Source organism: Arvicola amphibius, chromosome 17, assembly GCF_903992535.2.
Source record: "Arvicola amphibius chromosome 17, mArvAmp1.2, whole genome shotgun sequence".
Lineage (NCBI taxonomy): Eukaryota > Metazoa > Chordata > Mammalia > Rodentia > Cricetidae > Arvicola > Arvicola amphibius.
Genome location: NC_052063.2, coordinates 6,780,615 through 6,800,524, shown reverse-complemented (window position 1 = coordinate 6,800,524; position 19,910 = coordinate 6,780,615). Strand labels below are relative to the sequence as shown.

General features: G+C 41.4%; 1 protein-coding gene across 14 annotated transcripts in view; it reads right to left on the bottom strand.

The window, feature by feature from the left end:
* Anks1b (ankyrin repeat and sterile alpha motif domain containing 1B) overlaps positions 1-19,910 on the bottom strand; it is an 896,366-nt gene that overhangs the window by 304,813 nt on the left and 571,643 nt on the right. For all 14 annotated transcript variants that reach the window (XM_038314479.1, XM_038314480.1, XM_038314482.1 and 11 more), the window contains one exon: positions 3,851-3,949. In XM_038314479.1, coding sequence (XP_038170407.1) covers positions 3,851-3,949 — 99 coding nt within the window. The remainder of the gene's footprint in view (positions 1-3,850; positions 3,950-19,910) is intronic.

Here is a 19,910-nt window from a genome sequence, read left to right as displayed (position 1 = left end):
ACGACTACAGAATTATCCTAAAATTGAGGCATTCTGAGTCTTGAAAATATCTGAATGGTATATGAGGCAACATTTACTCATTCATTCATTCTTTTAATGGTCATAGTATTGAATAAAGCACAAGGAAATTTCAAGGCATTGGGTGATGTCTGCCATTCGGATGTTTATGTCACATGAGAAATTATCATCAGATATAAGCAAGCAGAAGGACATAAAAATCTCAAATAAATGAGAGATTACTGTATGCTCTCAACCCACAAATATTTCTTGGGTAGCTGCTTGGTGCCAGAAACGGTCAAGGGGCTGACTGTAGAAAAAGGAGCAAAGGAGTCAAAGGTTCCTGGATGCATGGGACTGGCTACCCCTCGGCAAGATGGAAAACCATGACAAAACAAAGAAACAAGAGAACTTCAGGTAACCACAGGTGCTGTGGGGAAAATAAAGCACACGCTCTTAAAGGGATGATAGCTGCTGACACGCTCTTAAAGGGATGATAGCTGCTGAGTAGGAGCCTGCCAGGCTGGGAAAACCTCTGTGGGGCGGGTGTCTGAGTTCAAGCCTTAATGATGGATGGGACTCTGAAGGATGAAACGGGCTTGTCACTTTGTATAACAAAGAGAAAGTCACCGACTAGAGCTCAGAAGGAGAGAACAATAAATAAGACCCGAGGTAGGAAAGGGCCAGATCTTACTGAGTTTTGCAGGCAATGGTGAGGGCTTTCTTCTAAGTCTGGAGGCTTAGAAAACCGCACTGGCGATGTGCAGCGTGGGGTGATGTGATGGGAGTCGTAGTTTAGAAGGGTTGGTGGAGACACTGTGAAAATCCATGTGCAGAGACAAAGAGAGCCATCAGGAGGGAGAATGCAGGTCAGTGATGGCCCGGGGGAAGAGGATCAGTGGAAAACCGGTTCCGGCCGCCTAACCGTGACAACAGATCAGAATCTTCCCTGGCAGGCTTACTGAAGGGGGTGGATGTGGATATTAGATTTCTAACTGCTGGTGTAGTGAGAAGTGGCCGCAGGATAGGCAAAGTTTCTCAGAGGAAGGGAGCCGATAGCGTCCGAACTGAACTTTAAATAATGGCAGCACTGTAGAGTGGGAGGTTGGCTGATCTGTGTAGCACTGAGCTGTTTATGGATCTGGGTCTACCATGGGTGTTGGCCATGGCTTTATAGAAGCCCTTGCAGAAGGCAAGAAGGACATTTGCTAAGGGAATAATACTCTAAGGAGCGAGGTGAATAACATGCCCAAGGGAATAACTGGAGAATTAAGTCTAGAGAAATTTTTATTCTTTCATGGTTAAGCTCTTGGCTCTCCTCGATTTGTTAATGTGTTAACTTTCTGTCGGCAGAAACTCAGATAGCCGTCAGAGGGAAAATTTTATTATAATTTCACTCCCTTAGACACTATGATTAATATTCATCTCTCTCTGTCTGAGGAAAAAAAAAACTCTACCCTCCCTAGACAGGAAGAGAGAAAAAAGGGAGAAGACACCGGAAATGCCGATGGGTGTAGGTGCCCCCGTTCCAGTTCACCTGCTCCAATCTTGCCTGGCTTCCTCTTTTCCCAGCTGGCAGACCCCGCTTCAACTTTCTCTCCTTCAATTCCTCTGGTAAATTGCCTCCAGAATTAAGCAGAATAGAGGATTCTAGTCATAGGCATTCCCCAGTGCCTACAAAACACATTCAAATTCCTTAGCCCTGAAGAAATGAAGAAACCACTCTCCCTGCCTTATCTCTGGCTACGGGCCACACACCCTTCAATTATTTCAAGCACCTTACATTTTCTTCTATTCTGATGATTTTGGAAATCGTGGTAAATACACGTAAAACTTACCAACTTAGATATTTTAACCATACAGCTCTGAGGCATTAAGAACATTTGCACTGTTGTGCCGATCCCCCTGGCTTTTAAAATGACTAATTATTTCCCAAATGCGTCCAGAAAGTGATTGCCTGGGTAACACCTGTAATGACAGGGTTCCTTCTGGCCTCCTGATGTGCCTTTTCCTTCCCTCACCAATTAAAATCCGACTACCTTGAAAGGCTGGAACTTACACCCTACCACTTCCTTCAAGCGCCTCTTAAACCTTTTCTGGAAACGTAAGGTCAACTCTGTTGCTAGGATACACAGCTTCCAGTAAAAAGTGATCCCCGGTTGACAGATCACATGGAGACTGGAAAAACTACTGATCAACTGCAAATGCAGCATGGGATGGGATGGGGCACTGTGGACCTCTGCAAATGATGTCCTCTGTTATCAGGCATCATCAGAGTCCCTTGTAGGGACTCCAGAGGCTCAGTCTTGACGTTTCTACAAGAGATAAAAACTTCTAATGGAGCATGAGGCTCTTCTGCCCCAATATTCTTATCAGTGTATATTCGTTGCATATAGTGTTGGCTTTTATATAGACACATTCTTTAAGTATGTCCTGGACTTTGACCATACCTATCTTTCCCCTTAGCCTCCTTCCCATTGTTTTTCTGATAGTCTCTTCTCTTCCCTTTCTTTTGTTTTCATGTCGCTCATGTGTATGTGTGGACATAAAGAACTCTAGGACCCCAAAATGAAAGAAAAGATGCCACATCTTATTTGGCGTAATGTGATGATTTCAGCTGCATATATACTCTAGATAATGACACAGTTTTATTCTTTTTTGTGGTGAACCTCTATCATATGTATACATACACACATATTACACACACACACAAAACACTAAAAATATTGATTGATGCCAGGTGGTGGTGGTACACGCCTTTAATCCCAGCACTTGGGAGGCAGATACAGGTGAATCTCTGTGTGTTTGAGGCCAACCTGGTCTACAAAGCAAGTTCCTTGACAGCCCCGACTGTTACATAAAGAAACCCAGTCTCGAAAAACCAAAACCAACCAAACAACCAAACAAATAAATAAAATCGATTCGCATGTTAACGGATACCTAGGCTGACCCCACAGCTGCAGTACATGGGTTTCTGTGTAGTATACTAACTTAGAGCTCTCCGGACACACACCCATCTGTGTTCTAGCTGGGTGATGAAAGTTCTGTTTGGAGTTTCAGAAGGAACCTTTGGAGCAGTAAAAGGGCGGATTCACATCCCTGCCAACAGTACATACATATTTTCTATCCCTATATCTTCTCCAGCATTGGTCATTGTTTGTTTTCTCAATGCCAGCCACCCAGGGTGGGACGAGATGAGATCTTGAGCTAGTTTGACTATGAGTTTCCTTGATGACTGTCTTAGTTAGGACTGGTTTTCCTAATTGAGGTTCCCTCCTCTCACATGGACATAAAACTATCCAGCACAACGACTAAGGATGCTGGACATTTTCAATGTACTTGCTGGCCATCTCTAATTCGTCTCTTGAGAGCTACCTCTCTATTTCATTAACACTATCTATTGAATGGGTTGTTTGGTCTTGGGGACATTGGATTTTTTTTTAGTTCTTTATATATTCTAGATATTAATTCTGTTAGACTTACGGCTAACATAAGATCTTCTCCTATTCATGAAGCTTTTCTGTGAAGGCTATTGCTATATTCACTCAACATGAATCCCCTCTTCCTTGACCTCAGCTGTAACTGTATGTGAGTTAGGACTCACACAGTAGAGGTATTCTGAGTCTGTTCTGCTGCTCTGCAGTGTTTCCAGTATTGCATTCTTGTAGGTCAGTTTAAACCCAAGTGAAGCTTCTGTCAGTCTTTTGGGTCCGATGAAAGTGGGGCCTAAGACCATTCTTACAGGCTGCAGCAGCATGTAGAAACACTGTATGCTCATGTAAATACTGCTCCATGTTTGACTGTAAGTCACTGGGAATCATTCATAAGGTAATCCCGGTAAAGCATCCCTTACCTTTGGAAGGAGCTGGATCGCCTGTAGGATTCTCTGTCTGTGTCCAGAATTAAGGATACCAATTTCCAACAAATCCTGATCTTCCATAACATTGCTTCCCTGGAATCAAACCAGAAATGTTCCATGGTGAATTCAGCACTTATACCATGTGAAATAATATGTTTACATAAAGTAAAAACAACAAGTACTCCGACTTTTATGACCAAAAATAGCATCCTCCTCCTCTGAGTGTGAGGGCAGAGTAGGTCACCGGTGAGGCCGATTTGAAGACTGTGGGAACCGACCTTCCCTCACACACAGCTCTCACGACTTACTATTCATGCCAAAAATTTCCTACACTGAAGAGTCATTCCTACGACTTCGAACTCTGTTTCTGTAAAAGCGCATGTGCTTCCAGGCTTCCAGGAAGGGTTGTCATTCAGGGTTATCAGTGACTTACAAAAGGATGTGAATGAACCAATCTATCTTTTAAAGCTAATCTGAAAATAGATTTTGCGAGGAGGGCTGATAGAAAAATTGACATGTGCCACGGCAGGTTAAAAGTAAAAATAATTCATTTTAAAATATCGCATGTCAGATTCTTCAAACATGGGGCTGGGACCATAAATGTGATGCAAGTATCTGCTAACAACTGCCGTTATTCCTTCCACTTGGATACTGCAAATAGGTACCACGTGATGCTCGTGTGGGAACCCTAAGAGCACTGGGGGCACAGTTACCAAGAAGATGATATATCATCAAATATCTGAAGTATGCTTAGGACCCAAAACAAGGACAAAGAGGAAACCACAAGCAATAACCCAGAGGAAAAAAAAAGACCCAACCAAACAGAAATGTATACTGGGGGTAAAATGAAGAGAAAATAAAAATACAAAGATGGAAAAGAAAGCCCAGCTAGACTAAACAGACATTGTGTGGCATAGTGATAGTTTGTATCCATTTTGGCCGTCCTTAGAAAGCTGGCTTAGAAAAGAGTTAAATGATGAAACTATAAATTTAGAAAGATCATTTTGGCCTTTGCGGCCGGGCCTCAGTTTCCTTCCCTATAAGATGAAAAGGCTGGGGGCCATGCATTCTCCAAGGACTAGTCTAAGCCTCAGATCGCGACTGATTATCTGAAGCCCCTGACCAATACTGAAAACGGAAAATCAGAGATTGCTCATTTTGTCCCTAAATTCGATTCTTTAAATCGAAGAGTCTAACATTCCAAGTGGAATAAGGCGGCCACTTGTTCTCATTCACTTTTGGGAGCTGGAAAGCAGAAAAGAGGTTGTAAGACTCTGAGGAGTGGCTGTGGGGGTAGGATATTGATAGATGGAGGAATTCATGGAAAGGCTGTATCACACAGTAGAATAGCTATATTCTGTAACAGTTTTATAAATTCCAAAATTATTAGAGGAATTCAATGTTTTCCAACACATAGGAAGATTTAAGAAGATGTGATGTTAATTGACGTATTTGATTATCACCTATTATACACAACTATCTGGTGTAGGAGGTTCTTCTGTTCATGTGTTGCTTTCATTGGATAATGAATAAAGAAACTGCCTTGGCCTGGTTGATAGGGTGGAACATAGGTAGGCGGAGAAGACAGAACTGAATTCTGGGAGGAAGAAAGCCGAGTCAGAGACCCGCCATGGAGCCACCAGAATCAGACATGCTGAATCTTTCCCGGTGAGCCATGACCTCATGGTGACATACAGTTTAATAGAAATGAGTTAAATAAAGATGTGAGAGTTAGCCAATAAGAGGCTAGAGATAATGGGCAAGGCAGTGATTTACGTAAGACAGTTTTTGTGTGGTTATTTCGGGTGTAAGCTAGCCGGGTGGCTGGGACAAAAAAGCAGACCCTCTCTCCTTCAACAATTATCACACAACCATAGTGTGGTTCTTAAACAAGCACAGGAATTACATTCCATTAAAACAAAAATAAAAGATCAAAGACTTGAGGCATGGATGGGAAGTCCAAGAATTTGTATTTTGGTTCTTTTTTTTACTTTTCTGGATAGATCAAGCTCCATTCCATTAATGTGTAACACAAGATACTTGTGAAAGAAGTGATACAATACTTGGTCATGGAGGAAAACAGGTACTAACAGATGTTCAAAGCAAAAGAAAGTGAGCTAGAAAGGGCTACAAAGGGCAGTCCTGGGGTTCTAAAGACGACTGGGAGGATTGTTGTCACGTGACAGGGGCATGGATTTAGCTAATAGCTATGGAAGGCAGAAAACCATCGACCCCACCAAGCAGGTTTAGTTGGGAGGCTGAACCTGTGGGAGGAAGAGCAAGGCAGAGTGGGGCAGGAGATTGATCTAGCGGCCTTTTCCGAGATAAGAAAAGAGAGAGGGCGGGGTCTAGATTGGTACAGAGTGAGGTTAATGCCCTTCCTTCTCAGTGCCAGAATGGATGGATGTAAGCAGTTTAATATCAGACGGCGTTATAAATGGCTAATTAGCTGTTGTTAGGAGATTAAAGCCCTGAGACTGCCACCACAGTTTGAGATCTAAGATGGGCATTCACTGAAGGGAAGTACGCCACCTCCTCAGAGCATCGTGCCTATGCTTAAACTATGCCAGCCGTCTCGGAGGAAGCGGAATGATCCAGGTATCTACCAGCATGATAATGAAAAGCCCAATGAGAAACAAATAAAGCTGGACTTTATAAAGCACAGTGCCACAGGGAGCCCGGCTCTCAAGAAATCACTCGCCCCACACCGTCGAGCTAAAAATATAAACGACTTCATTTTGAGAAATCGTTATTACTTCCAGAAACGGACTCACGCAGCCTGAGTAGACTACGTGGTGCCTGATCTGACTTTTAATCTTTGAGGGTTTCCCGAATCACTTACTGATCCTATGACAGCAACCACAAGACTGGTCATTTGTGGGCTAGACCATTGTCAGGTTTTCCATGTACTGAATTAACAGTCCGTGCCTTCAACTCATGTGAAATATGGGACCTGGTCTCTTTGTATATCAGCAAACATATCATCAAGATTTGATGGTTTGTAGGACCGACTGTCTACAGCTGATCCTAAAAATTTGACAGCGGTGTTTGAATACATTGATGGTTTCAACAGCTAAGACCCAGAAAGACCACCGCTTTTTTCTACACTGTGCACACACTGTCTTTTCTACTTGCAATAAGGGAGGAGACTTTTGGAAACACTGTACAAAGGTCTGACATTCTTTTTAAAAAGGGTATTAAATGAACAAAAACCTTGTCTGTTTGGGTCAGATTTTCTAGCATACAGGGTACTAACAAAACACTTTTGAAAAAAAATGAGGGTAAATTAGGGAAAGCATAGCAGCAAATATGTGCCTTCTGACTTGGGAGATATAAAGGATTCAATTCACTGTCCCTAATGAGGCGTGCTATTAGAATTTTTCATTTTGCTAATTATTATTTGTTCACTATAGGATGTATTCATGAAGCACCACACTGTACGTGACAAATACGTATAATTATTTTGGGTCATGAGAAAGACAATAAAAGGTGAATGTTCTATTTTTCCTGTTTCTACAATACATAAGATAACCCCAAATATGCTGGTATGTCTCCAGCCTGTCTTCTGCTTAAATATAAGATGGCTCGGACCTAGGTTTGGGCCATGGTTTGGAAAACTATGTTAAGTCTCATATATTTTAGGCTTCTTTGTTCTTACCTGTCAAATGAAGCGGACTACTCAATATGCATTCAGTTAAAATGCTATTATTTCAGCCATGTTTAACTTTTGATTAGTATGATTATATATAAATATAAAGTGTATATTTTGCAATGACATTTTAGCATTTTGGAATTTGTAACCTAAAGTTAGCTCTAAGAAATTATTTCAGAGAAATTGTGAATATGGCTTTTTTTGGACAAAGCAATCTGAGCAATATAAATTTATAAAATTTCTTGTTAAAGGAAATAATAGAATACCTTCTCTGTAGCATTATGGATTCTTACGGCTTTCCAGAGAAAAATACGGTTTTACAATTCTAATGATCTCCTTTGGCATTTGGGTGACAGTTACACTATCAAGACCACAGACATTCCGATTCGCGCCTTAGGAGCTAGCGTCTACTCTGGCTCTGTTGCCTGCTTTTGTAGATGCAGAGGGTTTCAGCTTCACACACCGCTTGCTCCTAATAAAAGCCAACCACAGTCCTCACCCTTCATCCCGTTGCTGCATCACTGGTTTGGGGGGCAGAGTTCCAAGGCGGTCCTCTGCTTGACCAGCTACCCCGGTGTGTCCCACGGTCTCACCTTCCCATTCCGTCACTCTCCACTTCGCCCATTTGGTTGACCTCCATAATCAGCTCCCGTCCTCCAAGAGCTCCGTAGACGTCCCTACCGAAGACTGACCCCCACCTCCACTTGCCTGATCCAGTCCTGAATCTAAGTACTTGCCAGCTCATTTGGCTGGTGGCCACGGTATTGGATAATGCTGACTTCCGGTCTGTCGCTGTGGTGGGTTCTATGAGTCAGTGTTTCTCTGCACTTATAGATGGCGAAGCCTGAGTCAAATCACGTCGATGGGGCAAACGGAGGCCAAGAATAAAACACACTCATCATTCCCAGGAGGTAATTATTTATGCGCCGTTTGGTCATAGTTCGTGGATATTAAATGTAGCATCTCTAGCAAATTCTCTCCTAACGTTTTAGGAATTTTAGTCAAAATGAATTATGAACTCGCTACGCTTTTGGCGGCATTCATGTATTATGGTGTAAGAAATCCACGCCCTGGGAGGACGAGCGCAGTTGATGAGTTATTGCTCAGCACCCTGCAGGGCACACTGCACAGGTGTTTGCGGAGGAGCAGCCACAGAGAGTGGTTCTGTTAGTCACCGACTTAACTGCTTACTAGCATCATCGACGGCCCAAGGTGCTGTTTCTACAGCTGCTGCTCCTTTACTGACAGATCTGGGCGGGGGGCTTTATTACTTTCTTAAATCACAGAAGGAAGAGAAATCACTTAGTATCTTATGCGCTAATAGCAGAAGTTGAAGTTTCTCTGACCGTAGGGAGATTGTTATGTACAGCAAGTTTTTAGCCCGGATAGACCACTGAGATTTTTAGCCCGGATAGACCACTGAGATGACCAAACAGAAATAGGAAGTTGCGTTTCCTACTTAATGGCCTGATAGAGACAAAACAGCTGTTTTTATTGAAATTGTATCTCAGAAATGCCCACACCGATGGCTCTGGCTCTCACAACAGCTTGAGGAGTTCATGCGGCTTCATAACTTTCATACAATATTGAATTCATTTACAATCACTGACTTCATATCCCATATTAAATCAACTGCTAGGGAAGCATGTCTGGGACCTTGGGAAGCTGCTCTCTCCCTAATACATGCTTGAGCTGGGAAATGGTTTCACCCTTTATCTTCATTCAGGTCCAAACTGAAAGCATCAAGAGATATTATTGGTGGGAAAAATTGTTTTTGCTTTATTTTGAGCTCAATTAGATTCTTCTTGGAATTCGTGTGACCTTATATTTAAACAGGATATTTAAAACAGGGTGCATACATAGTGAAATGACCTCAAGCTCTCACAAATGTGCCCATGGAAAATGATATTTCATTCTTTGTACAATATTTTCTACGGCATAAAGCTGTACATAATTTTCTTAGAATAAAACACCACATCTTAGCTTCTTACACTCAAGCTTTGGGTCAATTTGGTGTCAGTTTATAAGGAAATGCAATGCACATCTTTTCTGAATGATGAAGATACTAGTTATTGCAATAAGGAACAGATGTATAATTTTTCTATGCAGCACAAGAATAAAGCTACATTTAGCTCATCATTCAGATGCACAGTTAGTAAAATGGTCATATAATAGCTGGTGAGTGTGCTCCAATTTCATTTATTATTATTATTATTATTATTATTATTGAGCTTTAGTGAGTTTTATTGAGATAAAGGGATTGGTGAGGAGAGGGGGGGGGGAAGGAGAGAGAGAGAGACCTGTTTGCCTCTTCAAGAACAGAGGGAAGCTATTATTATTATTATTATTAAGCTGTGTGTGTGTGTGTGTGTGTGTGTGTGTGTGTGTGATGTATACATCTGAATGTGGGCTCATGTGTGTCATGACACACATATAGGGTCAGTTTTCTTCCACTGTGGTTCTGGAGATGATGCTCAGGCCGCCAGACTTGTGCAACAAGGGCTTTCACCTGCTGCACCATCTTGCAGCCCACATGCTCCATGCTTAATTCCCCATCTCATACTAATGAATCAGCATCCAAAGATCTTGTAGTCCTTTTGTAGCCTCTCTGTCTTAGCCCTCCATCACATATTCTCTTGATTGCAACAGCATTTCCTACACATGCTTAATTAATTACTTATACTTTTAGTTTATGAAAAGTTTTCTGTAATTTAAAGTCACATGGATTTTTGTTGAAGCTGCAATTAGGATTTTATTTTCCAAATATCATACACTAAAGATTATATCTGCAATGGAATTCCATGTAGACATTATATTTAAGCCACCAAATAAAGCAGAGAATACAATGATCCATCAAACTACATTAGTCTGGAAGAATTCCAAAGGTTCTCATCTTTTGTAGAAATTACAGAAGAACCTCTTTTCCAAGGCAACAAATCCTTAGACCCAAATTCTGAAGTCAAGATACCTTTATAATACATATGTTGGTTGAGCTTAGTGGCTCATACAATGCAATGTCTCTCTGTACTCAGCTCCTTCATAATAAAAAAATTTAAGGAAAACACATAATATAATCCAGACTCTGTGTATATTCCATCTTTATGTAGTTTATTTTTTCTTACTCTATTACTTTTTCTACAAGTTTAATATTTATTTTATTATCTTTACTCCTTTGATCTATGACTGTCTGTGCTATTTTATATTACATTTACTGTCTCTTTATTCCTTTTCTTCTCTCCCAAGCCTATGTATATGTTTTAAACACATTGTGACCCATTGAGTGGTTTTTTCCATCTGAATCTGTCTTTATTGTGTATTTGTAATTGTTTTCTGAGCAGAAGTGCCATTTTTTAAAAAATGTTAAGCAGATGTGGTAGGGCCAACATGACCCTGCCTGCTTGTTCAGCCCATTCCAACATGGCTGAGGCATGTTCACTGCCTCTGAGATCCATGTACATTGCCTCAGTTTTAGGCACACAGTGGGTCTATGTTGCCATTAAGCAAGTTGCAGCTCATAACTACTCACAGACCCCATTTAAATACTCCATAACCAAATCCTCTTAAAGGTCACCGTGAACACCCCCCCAATTACTTCACCCAACAAAAAGCAGGAAGCAATTTGGAGAGAACTATGCCTAAGTTTCCAAATATTGTTTATAAATGTTTGTTTACATTTAAAGGGGGATATGCTATAGAGATTTGCATTGGTATGGATCTTGGTCTATTGATACAAATTATTGGTCAATTAGTTGTATGTATATTTCTGCTCTTGATTAAAGTATTGTGTTTGTGCATCTCATTTAAAAATGTAATGTATAATTAAGAAATATAGGTTAATAGAGAATCATTTATAATAGTCAAGCTTGTAGTCATGTTAGTTAGGCTTTATAGATATATAGAGATATAATCAGATAGGCATTCTTCAAATCTTTCAAGGATTATAGAATATGGCATTTAAAATGTTTTCAGAATTTAGAAGTTTTCATGTCAATGAGACACAACTTCTCCTGGCAGCACCAATCTACTTCAAGTGGATGATGGGCATTGAAGAGGCTCCTCATGGAGTTGGTTAGCCATTTCGGGAAAGAAACTGCTATTGCCTGGACTGCTTGATGCTGTGCTGTATGAACTGCACATGCAGGACCCACAGAAAAATGACCGCTGAAGCTGCCTAAAGAAGGTGAGACAGTTCTTTGGGGTTCCTGCTTCATGAAAGAGTCTGCCAGACATTCTGCTGGACTCAGAAGAAAGTGACTGACAAACTGCCAATATAGGTAGAACTGTCTTTGAAATTTCCTGCTTCATGGGAAAGTCTGATGGATACTATGGGCCTGTAGAGTGAAGATGGATGCCCAGGGTTACAGAAGAACTTTGGGTGACTGTCCAGATAGACGTCTCTGTCAATTCTAGAGTTTTGGAAGTTGCTTACAATGTACTTCCTGTTCACTTAGGTAGTATTATATCCTTCTGGAGTCTTTGATGGAATTGAAGAATAGTTATAGTTTTCCTTAGTTATGATAAAAGACAAAGTAGATATAAATATTATAACTGTAATTTTTGCTTGATACCTGTTTTGTTATATGTAATTTTACTATGTTGAAGTTAAAACCTTACTTTTTATTTAAACAGAAAAGGGGAAATGGTGTGGGAAGTCCTTCTGTCTATGTGTTGCTTTTATTGGTTAATGAATAAAGAAGCTGCTTTTGACCAATGGCTTAACAGAGTGTAACCAGACTGGAGAAGATAGAGGGAGAGAGAGGAGGCAGAGCCAGGGAAAAGCCTTGTAGCTGCCACCAGGGACAGATGCCTGCACTGGAGCCTGTCAAAACTTTGCTGGTAGGTCACAACCTCTTGGCGATATACAGGTTAATAGAAATGGGTTAACCAAAGATATAAGAGCTAGCTAGAAATATGCTTAAGCCACTGTTCAAATGGTATTACAAATAAAATAATTTCTGAGTGATTATTTTGTGAACTGGGCAGCTGGGAATGAACACACAGCTTCCACCAACAATACAGTATTAGTAGAAAATAAACAGATATAGACAAAATGTAATCATAACCCTTCCCACATGTCTATGATCAATTCAGCATCACAGTGAACATTTCTGGGTCCATCTCTTTGTTTCTTGCTTGGATATACACCACTATTCAATAAGCTAAAGACATTCCTACATTCAGGTTATATATTCTAATAAAATAAATTAATCTTAGATTTATTTTTTAAATTGGTATTTGACAGCTAATTTGGTCACAATGAAATTCTTGTCACCATTTTTTAAAGATTTATTTATTTTTATTTAATGTGATTTGCTTGTGTGTGCACCATGTATACTGGGTGCAGTTCCTGAGGAGGCCAGAAGAGGGTTAGAGTTAGCATGTGGGTTCTGGAAAACTGACCCAGGTCCTCTGCAGGAATAGCAAGTGCTATGAACTACAAAACCATCTCTCTAGTCCCCCCTTTTTTGTTAACATTTTTTAAACTTTTATTTTTGAGGCCTCTTTCCTTTTTGAAGCATCTACTCTCAAGCACTGAAAAGGAGAAGAAATTTGAGTAGAGAGGTATTTACTTATTTGAGTGTTGAGTATGATTTGGCTCAACTGTCAGTTGTAACTATGGTTAGTTTGAGATACATGCTTAAATAGGTATTAGCATTACACTTATTTATAAAGTGCTGTGAAGGCATCTGTATAGTGATCCATACTTTTTTGGCCAAAATTCTAATAGCTACCAGAGAGGGAATCTAGTCTTCGTCTTGACAGGGGTCGGTTTGCAGCTTCTTGAGGTAAGAGGAAAAGCTGATGTGGACAAAATTTACTGGAGTGTTTATACTTTCCCCCAGATATAGACATAGACACAGAAAGATGGACAGGACAGACAGACTGCACTGGCAGTGTTCTCCACACCCATTCCCATCCTGGTACAGACTCACCCATGGGAAAGGGCCATTTAATGTATTTAACAGTCCTCTACCTCTTTAAAGATGATATAAATCTGGCAACACTTCCAAAGATAGCTTCAAAGGTGCTTATCTATCTGTCTATCTATCATCTATCTATCTATCTATCTATCTATCTATCTATCTATCTATCTATCTATCTATGTATCTATCTATCTATGTATCTACCTATCTATCATCTATCTATCATCTATCTATCTAGTGAATGTGTTCTAAATTCCTTCCACATTTACACAGTGGCAGCTGTGGCAAACAACATTCTGTACTGAATTCTTTCTACGTGCTAGCGAGGCACCATTCAAAGTGCCTTTTGTATGGGACTGTATTTCATTCTTCCTGCAACTCCATTTAACTTGGAGCTGAGGACTGTTTTTCATAAATGACCCCAGAGAGTCGCCCTCTGAGGGTGACAAGCACTGAGTCACTCTCAGAGCACCTCCAGTGTGGCTGATGCAGGCCAGGGAAGATTCAGTTTAACAAAACAAACAAACGAACAAACAAAAAAAAAAAAGTGGTTTGGCTTAAGTCATTTGTATTTTGCTATTTAGAAAGCACATGAAATTACATAACTGTATTTTATGTCTGGTTTCATGACATTTAAGCATCAATGACTGCCTTTCTGTAGAAGATCGTTTAGAACACTGCCTGACCCATCCCTCCCCCTGCTCAGGTTCTTCTCTGTTCACTGAATCACGGAATCAGGGCTTCCAGGGACCCGTGGGCTTTTCTAGTTTAAGTGTTCCCTAACTAAGCATGGCACTTAAACTTTTCTGTTGCGGCATAGTGTCTATCTGGTTTTACACCATTCCCAGAGGGGCAGCTGGCTATTAGATTCTTTTCATGGTCTTTGCCAGTGGTTGAGTCTGACTGGGGTAGAGTTGGGGTTAGAGGGGACACCTTGGTTCTACTTTTTCTGCTCTCATTGCAATGCGGGCTGAGTGTTAAAGGCGAGTCATTAGAAAAACAAGCCAAGAGCAAAGATGAAAACAGTTCGCAGCTGCCCCGTGTCCTTTCCCAATCACAAGCTGTGAAGTTAGTTTTTTTTTTTCCTTGAGTAGGCTGTTTATGATCTTGGCAATGACGAGTTTTGTTCTTCTGTCTAACATGCTGAACATTCATTTCCCAGTGCCTCTTGAGAGAAAACGGAGCAGCACCTGGCTTAGCGTGGAAACTCTGCTCTTGCCCAAGGAGGAACACGATTCCTTGATATTTCCAATGGGCTCCTCTTACACATGCCTCTGGCTGGGGTGTGGGGGAATACTAAATACCAATGATCATGTGTTCATGGTCTCCAGTACACTGCCCACTTGATTTGTAAACCTTATAAGAATCTTTTTTTATTTATTTTTATTTTTTTAAATTTATTATGTACACAATATTCTGTCTGTGTGTATGCCTGAAGGCAAGAAGAGGGCACCAGATCTCATTACAGATGGTTGTTAGCCACCATGTGGTTGCTGGGAATTGAACTCAGGACCTTTGGAAGAGCAGGCAATGCTCTTAACCTCTGAGCCATCTCTCCAGCCCTTATAAGAATCTTATAATAATAATAAGTTAGGTGGCATTGTCCTCATTTTAGAGATGAAGGAATAGTCTTGGGCACGTGAAATCATTTCAAGTTTACATACTCAGGGTCTGAGGAATCCGAGATCAGTGTTTGATTCTATCAGACTCCAAGATAGAGCTTCACTTGCTCCAGAGAGAGAATCAAGTAGGAATAGGTGATTCCTCTAGTTAACAGTTACACAGCCATGCCCAGAGTCGATTTCCAGGATGATGTATATTCTCTAACACATTTTATTTCTAATAAATTATATACCATCTGAAAGGTCAAGTGGTTATTTCTCCTTTCAGATTATTAAATCCACATCCAGCCTCTTAATAAATGTAACTGAGGGCGGTGTGGCTAAAGCACCACTCAACTTGTCCCATTCTGTCCTGGGTCCACACAGCGAGGAGGGAAGCATCGGTTTAATGACAGGTGGGTGTGAGGGATCCCCCTCTTGTTGCAGATCCTTGCAGATGGATGTCTACTGGTCAGTCAACTGAGGAGAAGGTCTTGGGTCAGAGGCATGCTTGGGTGACTCCTTTAGGTCTCTTTTAAAGGCAGAATGAAGGAGGAGGATGTCTAGGAATGAATTAAAATGGAGGTTGTCTGGGAACAAGTGGATGGTTTTTGTGTCCCTTGCTACTATGGTAAGGATGCAGGGAAAAGGGAGTGAGTTGGGGACTCTGAGAAAGGGGATCTAAGCTGAGGAAAGTGTGACCATGAAGGCAGATAAATTCCCGAGAATCTAGTCAAAATAGCAACTTAATCATAATCCACAGAGATGGCCGTCTACAAGGAACAGACATGTCTAGGTTCAAAGGGGACCATGGTTCCTGACACGGAGAAGTATGTTCAGATACATTTTAGTTAAAGAAACTCAAGAAGAAAGGAGTAAGAAGGATAAGAGAGGGAGGGAAGAGCGAGGGAGGGGAAGTATTTGTTCTGAAATGTAAAGGCAGTATTGCGGGAAATAACGTTGCCGGGAAGAATACATTAGTTGACATTTAAGGTGGCACCATGCTTTCACCTGCTTCACTGGGTGGCTTTAGAGACAAAGTCACAGAAAGATGGGAATGAACCAACAGAACCCAGTCCACATCATTCATGTGGTCATCATAAACATAAATTTGTTCAACTCAGTTTCTGAACCCTTCCTCTGTCTCAGGCATTGTACTTTGGTTCTGAGACCACTGTCCTATGACAGACAAGATCTTCTAACATTAGAAGTTAAAGTCCAGCAGATAAAACAGGAAAATAATTGAATTAAACCATACAAATTATGATATAGTGGTCTTATATTTACTATGTGTCATTAATCATTTTGCTTTTTTATTGCACACAATAACTTCTAAAGTTGTTACCATTAACTTTTTTGAAGAATTAAAAAATGTGACGCACAAAGAAGCTGATCATGCGTTCATGCTCACACAGAAACTCAGGCTGCTGTAAAGAACACTTAATAGAGTGCTGGGATTAAACAAAACTAAACCCAGAAGACCCGTGTGCTGGGAAGACTGGGCAAGAAAGCTTTCAGAGGCAATTTAAACGATGAGAAGGACTTGAGAGGCACAAGAAGAGCTACTAGAAGGGACACTACTGGCTGAAGTCACAACATGTACAAAGACACAAAGATGGGAACAGAGCCAAAGATGTAGGGACAGACAGAAGCAGAATTTACTGGCTGAAGATAAAGAGACTTTGGAGTAGAAACTAAGGAAAGGCGTGAGTAATTCAGGGACTTGCAGAACCCAGTATGTTTCACTTTATTCCAACCACAAGAGGACGAGTTGAAGGATATCAACTAATTTGGAACCAGCTCATTTGGTGACGGTGTAATGAACATATGAAGGAATCTGGCGGCATATTGAACTCTACAACCCAAACGGAAACACAGCCCTACAAACATCAACTATCTGAAGGAGGTGAAATCTGACCTTTCAGAGAACAATGTGGATGGATTTCTCCGTGATGGAGGAGTGTCTATGTGTTACTTTCATTACTAATAAAGAAAACTGCCTTGGCCCTTTAAGAGAGGTGGAGTAGACAGAACAGAATTGTGGGAACAAGGAAGTAGAGTTGGGGAGACGCTTCAGTCGCCATAGTGAGTCTCCATGCTGCTCCTCTCCGAGATGGACGCAGGTTAAGATCTCTCCTGGTAAGCCACACCTCGTGGTGCTACCCAGATTACTAAATATGGGTTAAAGGAAGATGTGAGAATTAGCCAATAAGAGGCTGAAACTATGGGCCAGGCAGTATTTAAAAGAATACAGTTTCCGTGTAATTATTTTGGGTAAAGCTAGCCAGTTGCTGGGAACTGGGCGGCGGGAACGCAGCCCGCAGCTTCCCACAGCATCTCCGGGGAGTCAAACTTTCAAAGTAAATATAAACTTTCCCTGGAACCAATGAGAAGAGCCAGTAGGTCAAAGGTACAGCACAGCAAGTCACGGGCCCTGGGCAGAGAATCTATTATTATCATGTTGCTAAATGCATCTAGTATCACACTGCTCTGTTCTCTATATACTCAGCTTTGTACCTATAGATTAATGCCACTCTCAGCCTTCATCAGAGAAAGCTTCTTTTGGAAGTGGATAGAGCTCAATACAGAGGCTCATACCTGGTCAGCCTACAGAGAATGGACCGTGAAGGGCTTAGCTCTAAATGGGACATCTATATCACACATACCCCTAACCCAAGGCTCGGGGATCATCCTGAAAGAGGAGGCAGAAAGACTGGAAGAGCCAGAGACTGTGGAAGATGATAGGTAAACAGTGTTATCTGGACAGGACAGGCCTGTTGCACACGTGAGCTTGTAGTGGCAGTGACTGCCTGCACAGGACGTGCATGAGATCAAGCCGAGCAAAATGATAATGCGGATGGGGAAAGGGATCATAAGACCCCACCCCTAGTTGAAGAGCCATTGGCAGTTGATGGCTGCTGGAGGAAGGAGAGTCAGTTTGCTTCCAGGATTCAGTCCTGGGTAGGTTGCCCATGCTCCAGTGGGTAGCCCCATGTCACGTACATGCTACCAGCTTCAACTGGAGCCAGTGATTGCAATAAAGAAATGCATGATTTGGTAGAACATAGTGAGAGGAGGTGGGGGAGGAACTAGGGAGTGAATTTGGCCAAAACACATTGTGTATGTGTTCAAGATTCTAAAAAAATAAACCAGAACAGTACTTGATAAAGATTCTAAGTCGATAAACTATAGACAAAGCTTTAGCAGTATGCAGGCTGAAGACATTCACATGCCACGGCCCTGGCAATCTGATTCCTAGGCTGTGATGCACGCTGCTGTTAGGCTGAGTCCCTTTTCATTTGCTACCCGCTGCTTCAAAGTCTGACTCTGCTCAACATCTGAGCCCCCTTGGAGCAGTGTTTGTGCACGTGGCAGATCTGCCCGTGGAGAAACTTCCAGAAATGCATCTGCATGCCCGATGTAAAGGAAAAAAAATCACTTGCCAGTTTCTGTGCCCATTAGAAAGTCCTGTGGACTTTGCTCATATAGAGGCAGACTTTATGGAGAGATGACAGAGGGGAGCCCATGGTCCTCTGACTGCCAGTTACGGATAGTTCCACCGGATGTCAGGAAGCAGAGGGGCCTGGGCTTTGGGAGACGTAAGGCTTCCTGAATACACAAGCTCTCTCCCATTTTCCACATTTGAGCATCTCTGGCCAGTTTTCTATGTCAGTGAAAATAATGATAGGAACGGGTCTCACGCTGTGTAACAGAAGTCAAGACGGAGGCAATGGGTATTTACTGTTTGCCATATTTTATTGAATACAGACTGGAATTGATGAACACAAGTGTGACAAAGAAGGGAGGTTAGGAAAAGGAAGTTATCAGAATCAAGTGTGTGTGCGCAAGAGTGTGTTTGTGAGTCTATATTGCAATATATGTAAATATATATTATTACATACATTGCATATATGTATATATCATTACATATATTGCCGGTTTCATCCCATTTCAACTCAAAATGGCAAAATCTCATGAAGAGGCTATTGAAGTCCATTCCCATAATAAATATTATTACAGGTTCCCTTGCTTAATTTTCAATTTTTAATTTCACCTCTCAATTTCAGTTTCAGTCAACAATGGCTGGATATGATGTGGCCACGTGTTCAGGAGGCTGGCACTTTCTTATATCTGTGAGCAGCTTTGAGCTTGCAACTGCAGCATCAGGTACCCAGAGGTTGTGAAAAGTCAGAACTCAGTGTGAAGCATAATTTTACAGAAGCCTGGTGTTCTGTCGATACAACACATGAAGGATAGACTCAAAACCTTACTCGAGATACTAGCACATTACACATTCTGGGCTGAAACACTAAGAGCTTTGGATGGTGTGACCATGCCCTGAGCTCTTGAGATGACACAGGGCATGCTCAGATCTTTTGTGGTATAGCACACCTTCAGTGAACAGTAAATGGTGATCATGCTTTTGAAACAGTTGGCTGGTGGAATATTCCTGACTTTTCCCTATACTTATTTTTGGGTTTGGTATTTAAGATATTTTTTTTCCCCTGAGATGTCTTTCGGATAAAAAATATTTTTCTTCATGAAAACTTTGTCTGGACTCGTCTCAGTCTTAAGAGGTAGTGATGGGGACATGCTCACCCCAGAGTCTTGACCGATGTGTGAGGAGATAAATCCCAGCAGAGCAAGAAAGTTGAAAGATCTGATTGAGCAGTGAGCACAAAAATCAAATAATGACACAGACAAGAGAAGCCCTTAGAGCTGTTGGGGACTGGTTAATCACACCTTTGGACTGGAGGTTGAACACAAGAGGAAGGTCCACTCAAGGCACGTCCACCCTTACCACACATCTGTAACATGCAGAACACTCGTATTATTTATTCACTTGCTTGTTTGTTCATTTTTTTTCCTTAAAACCT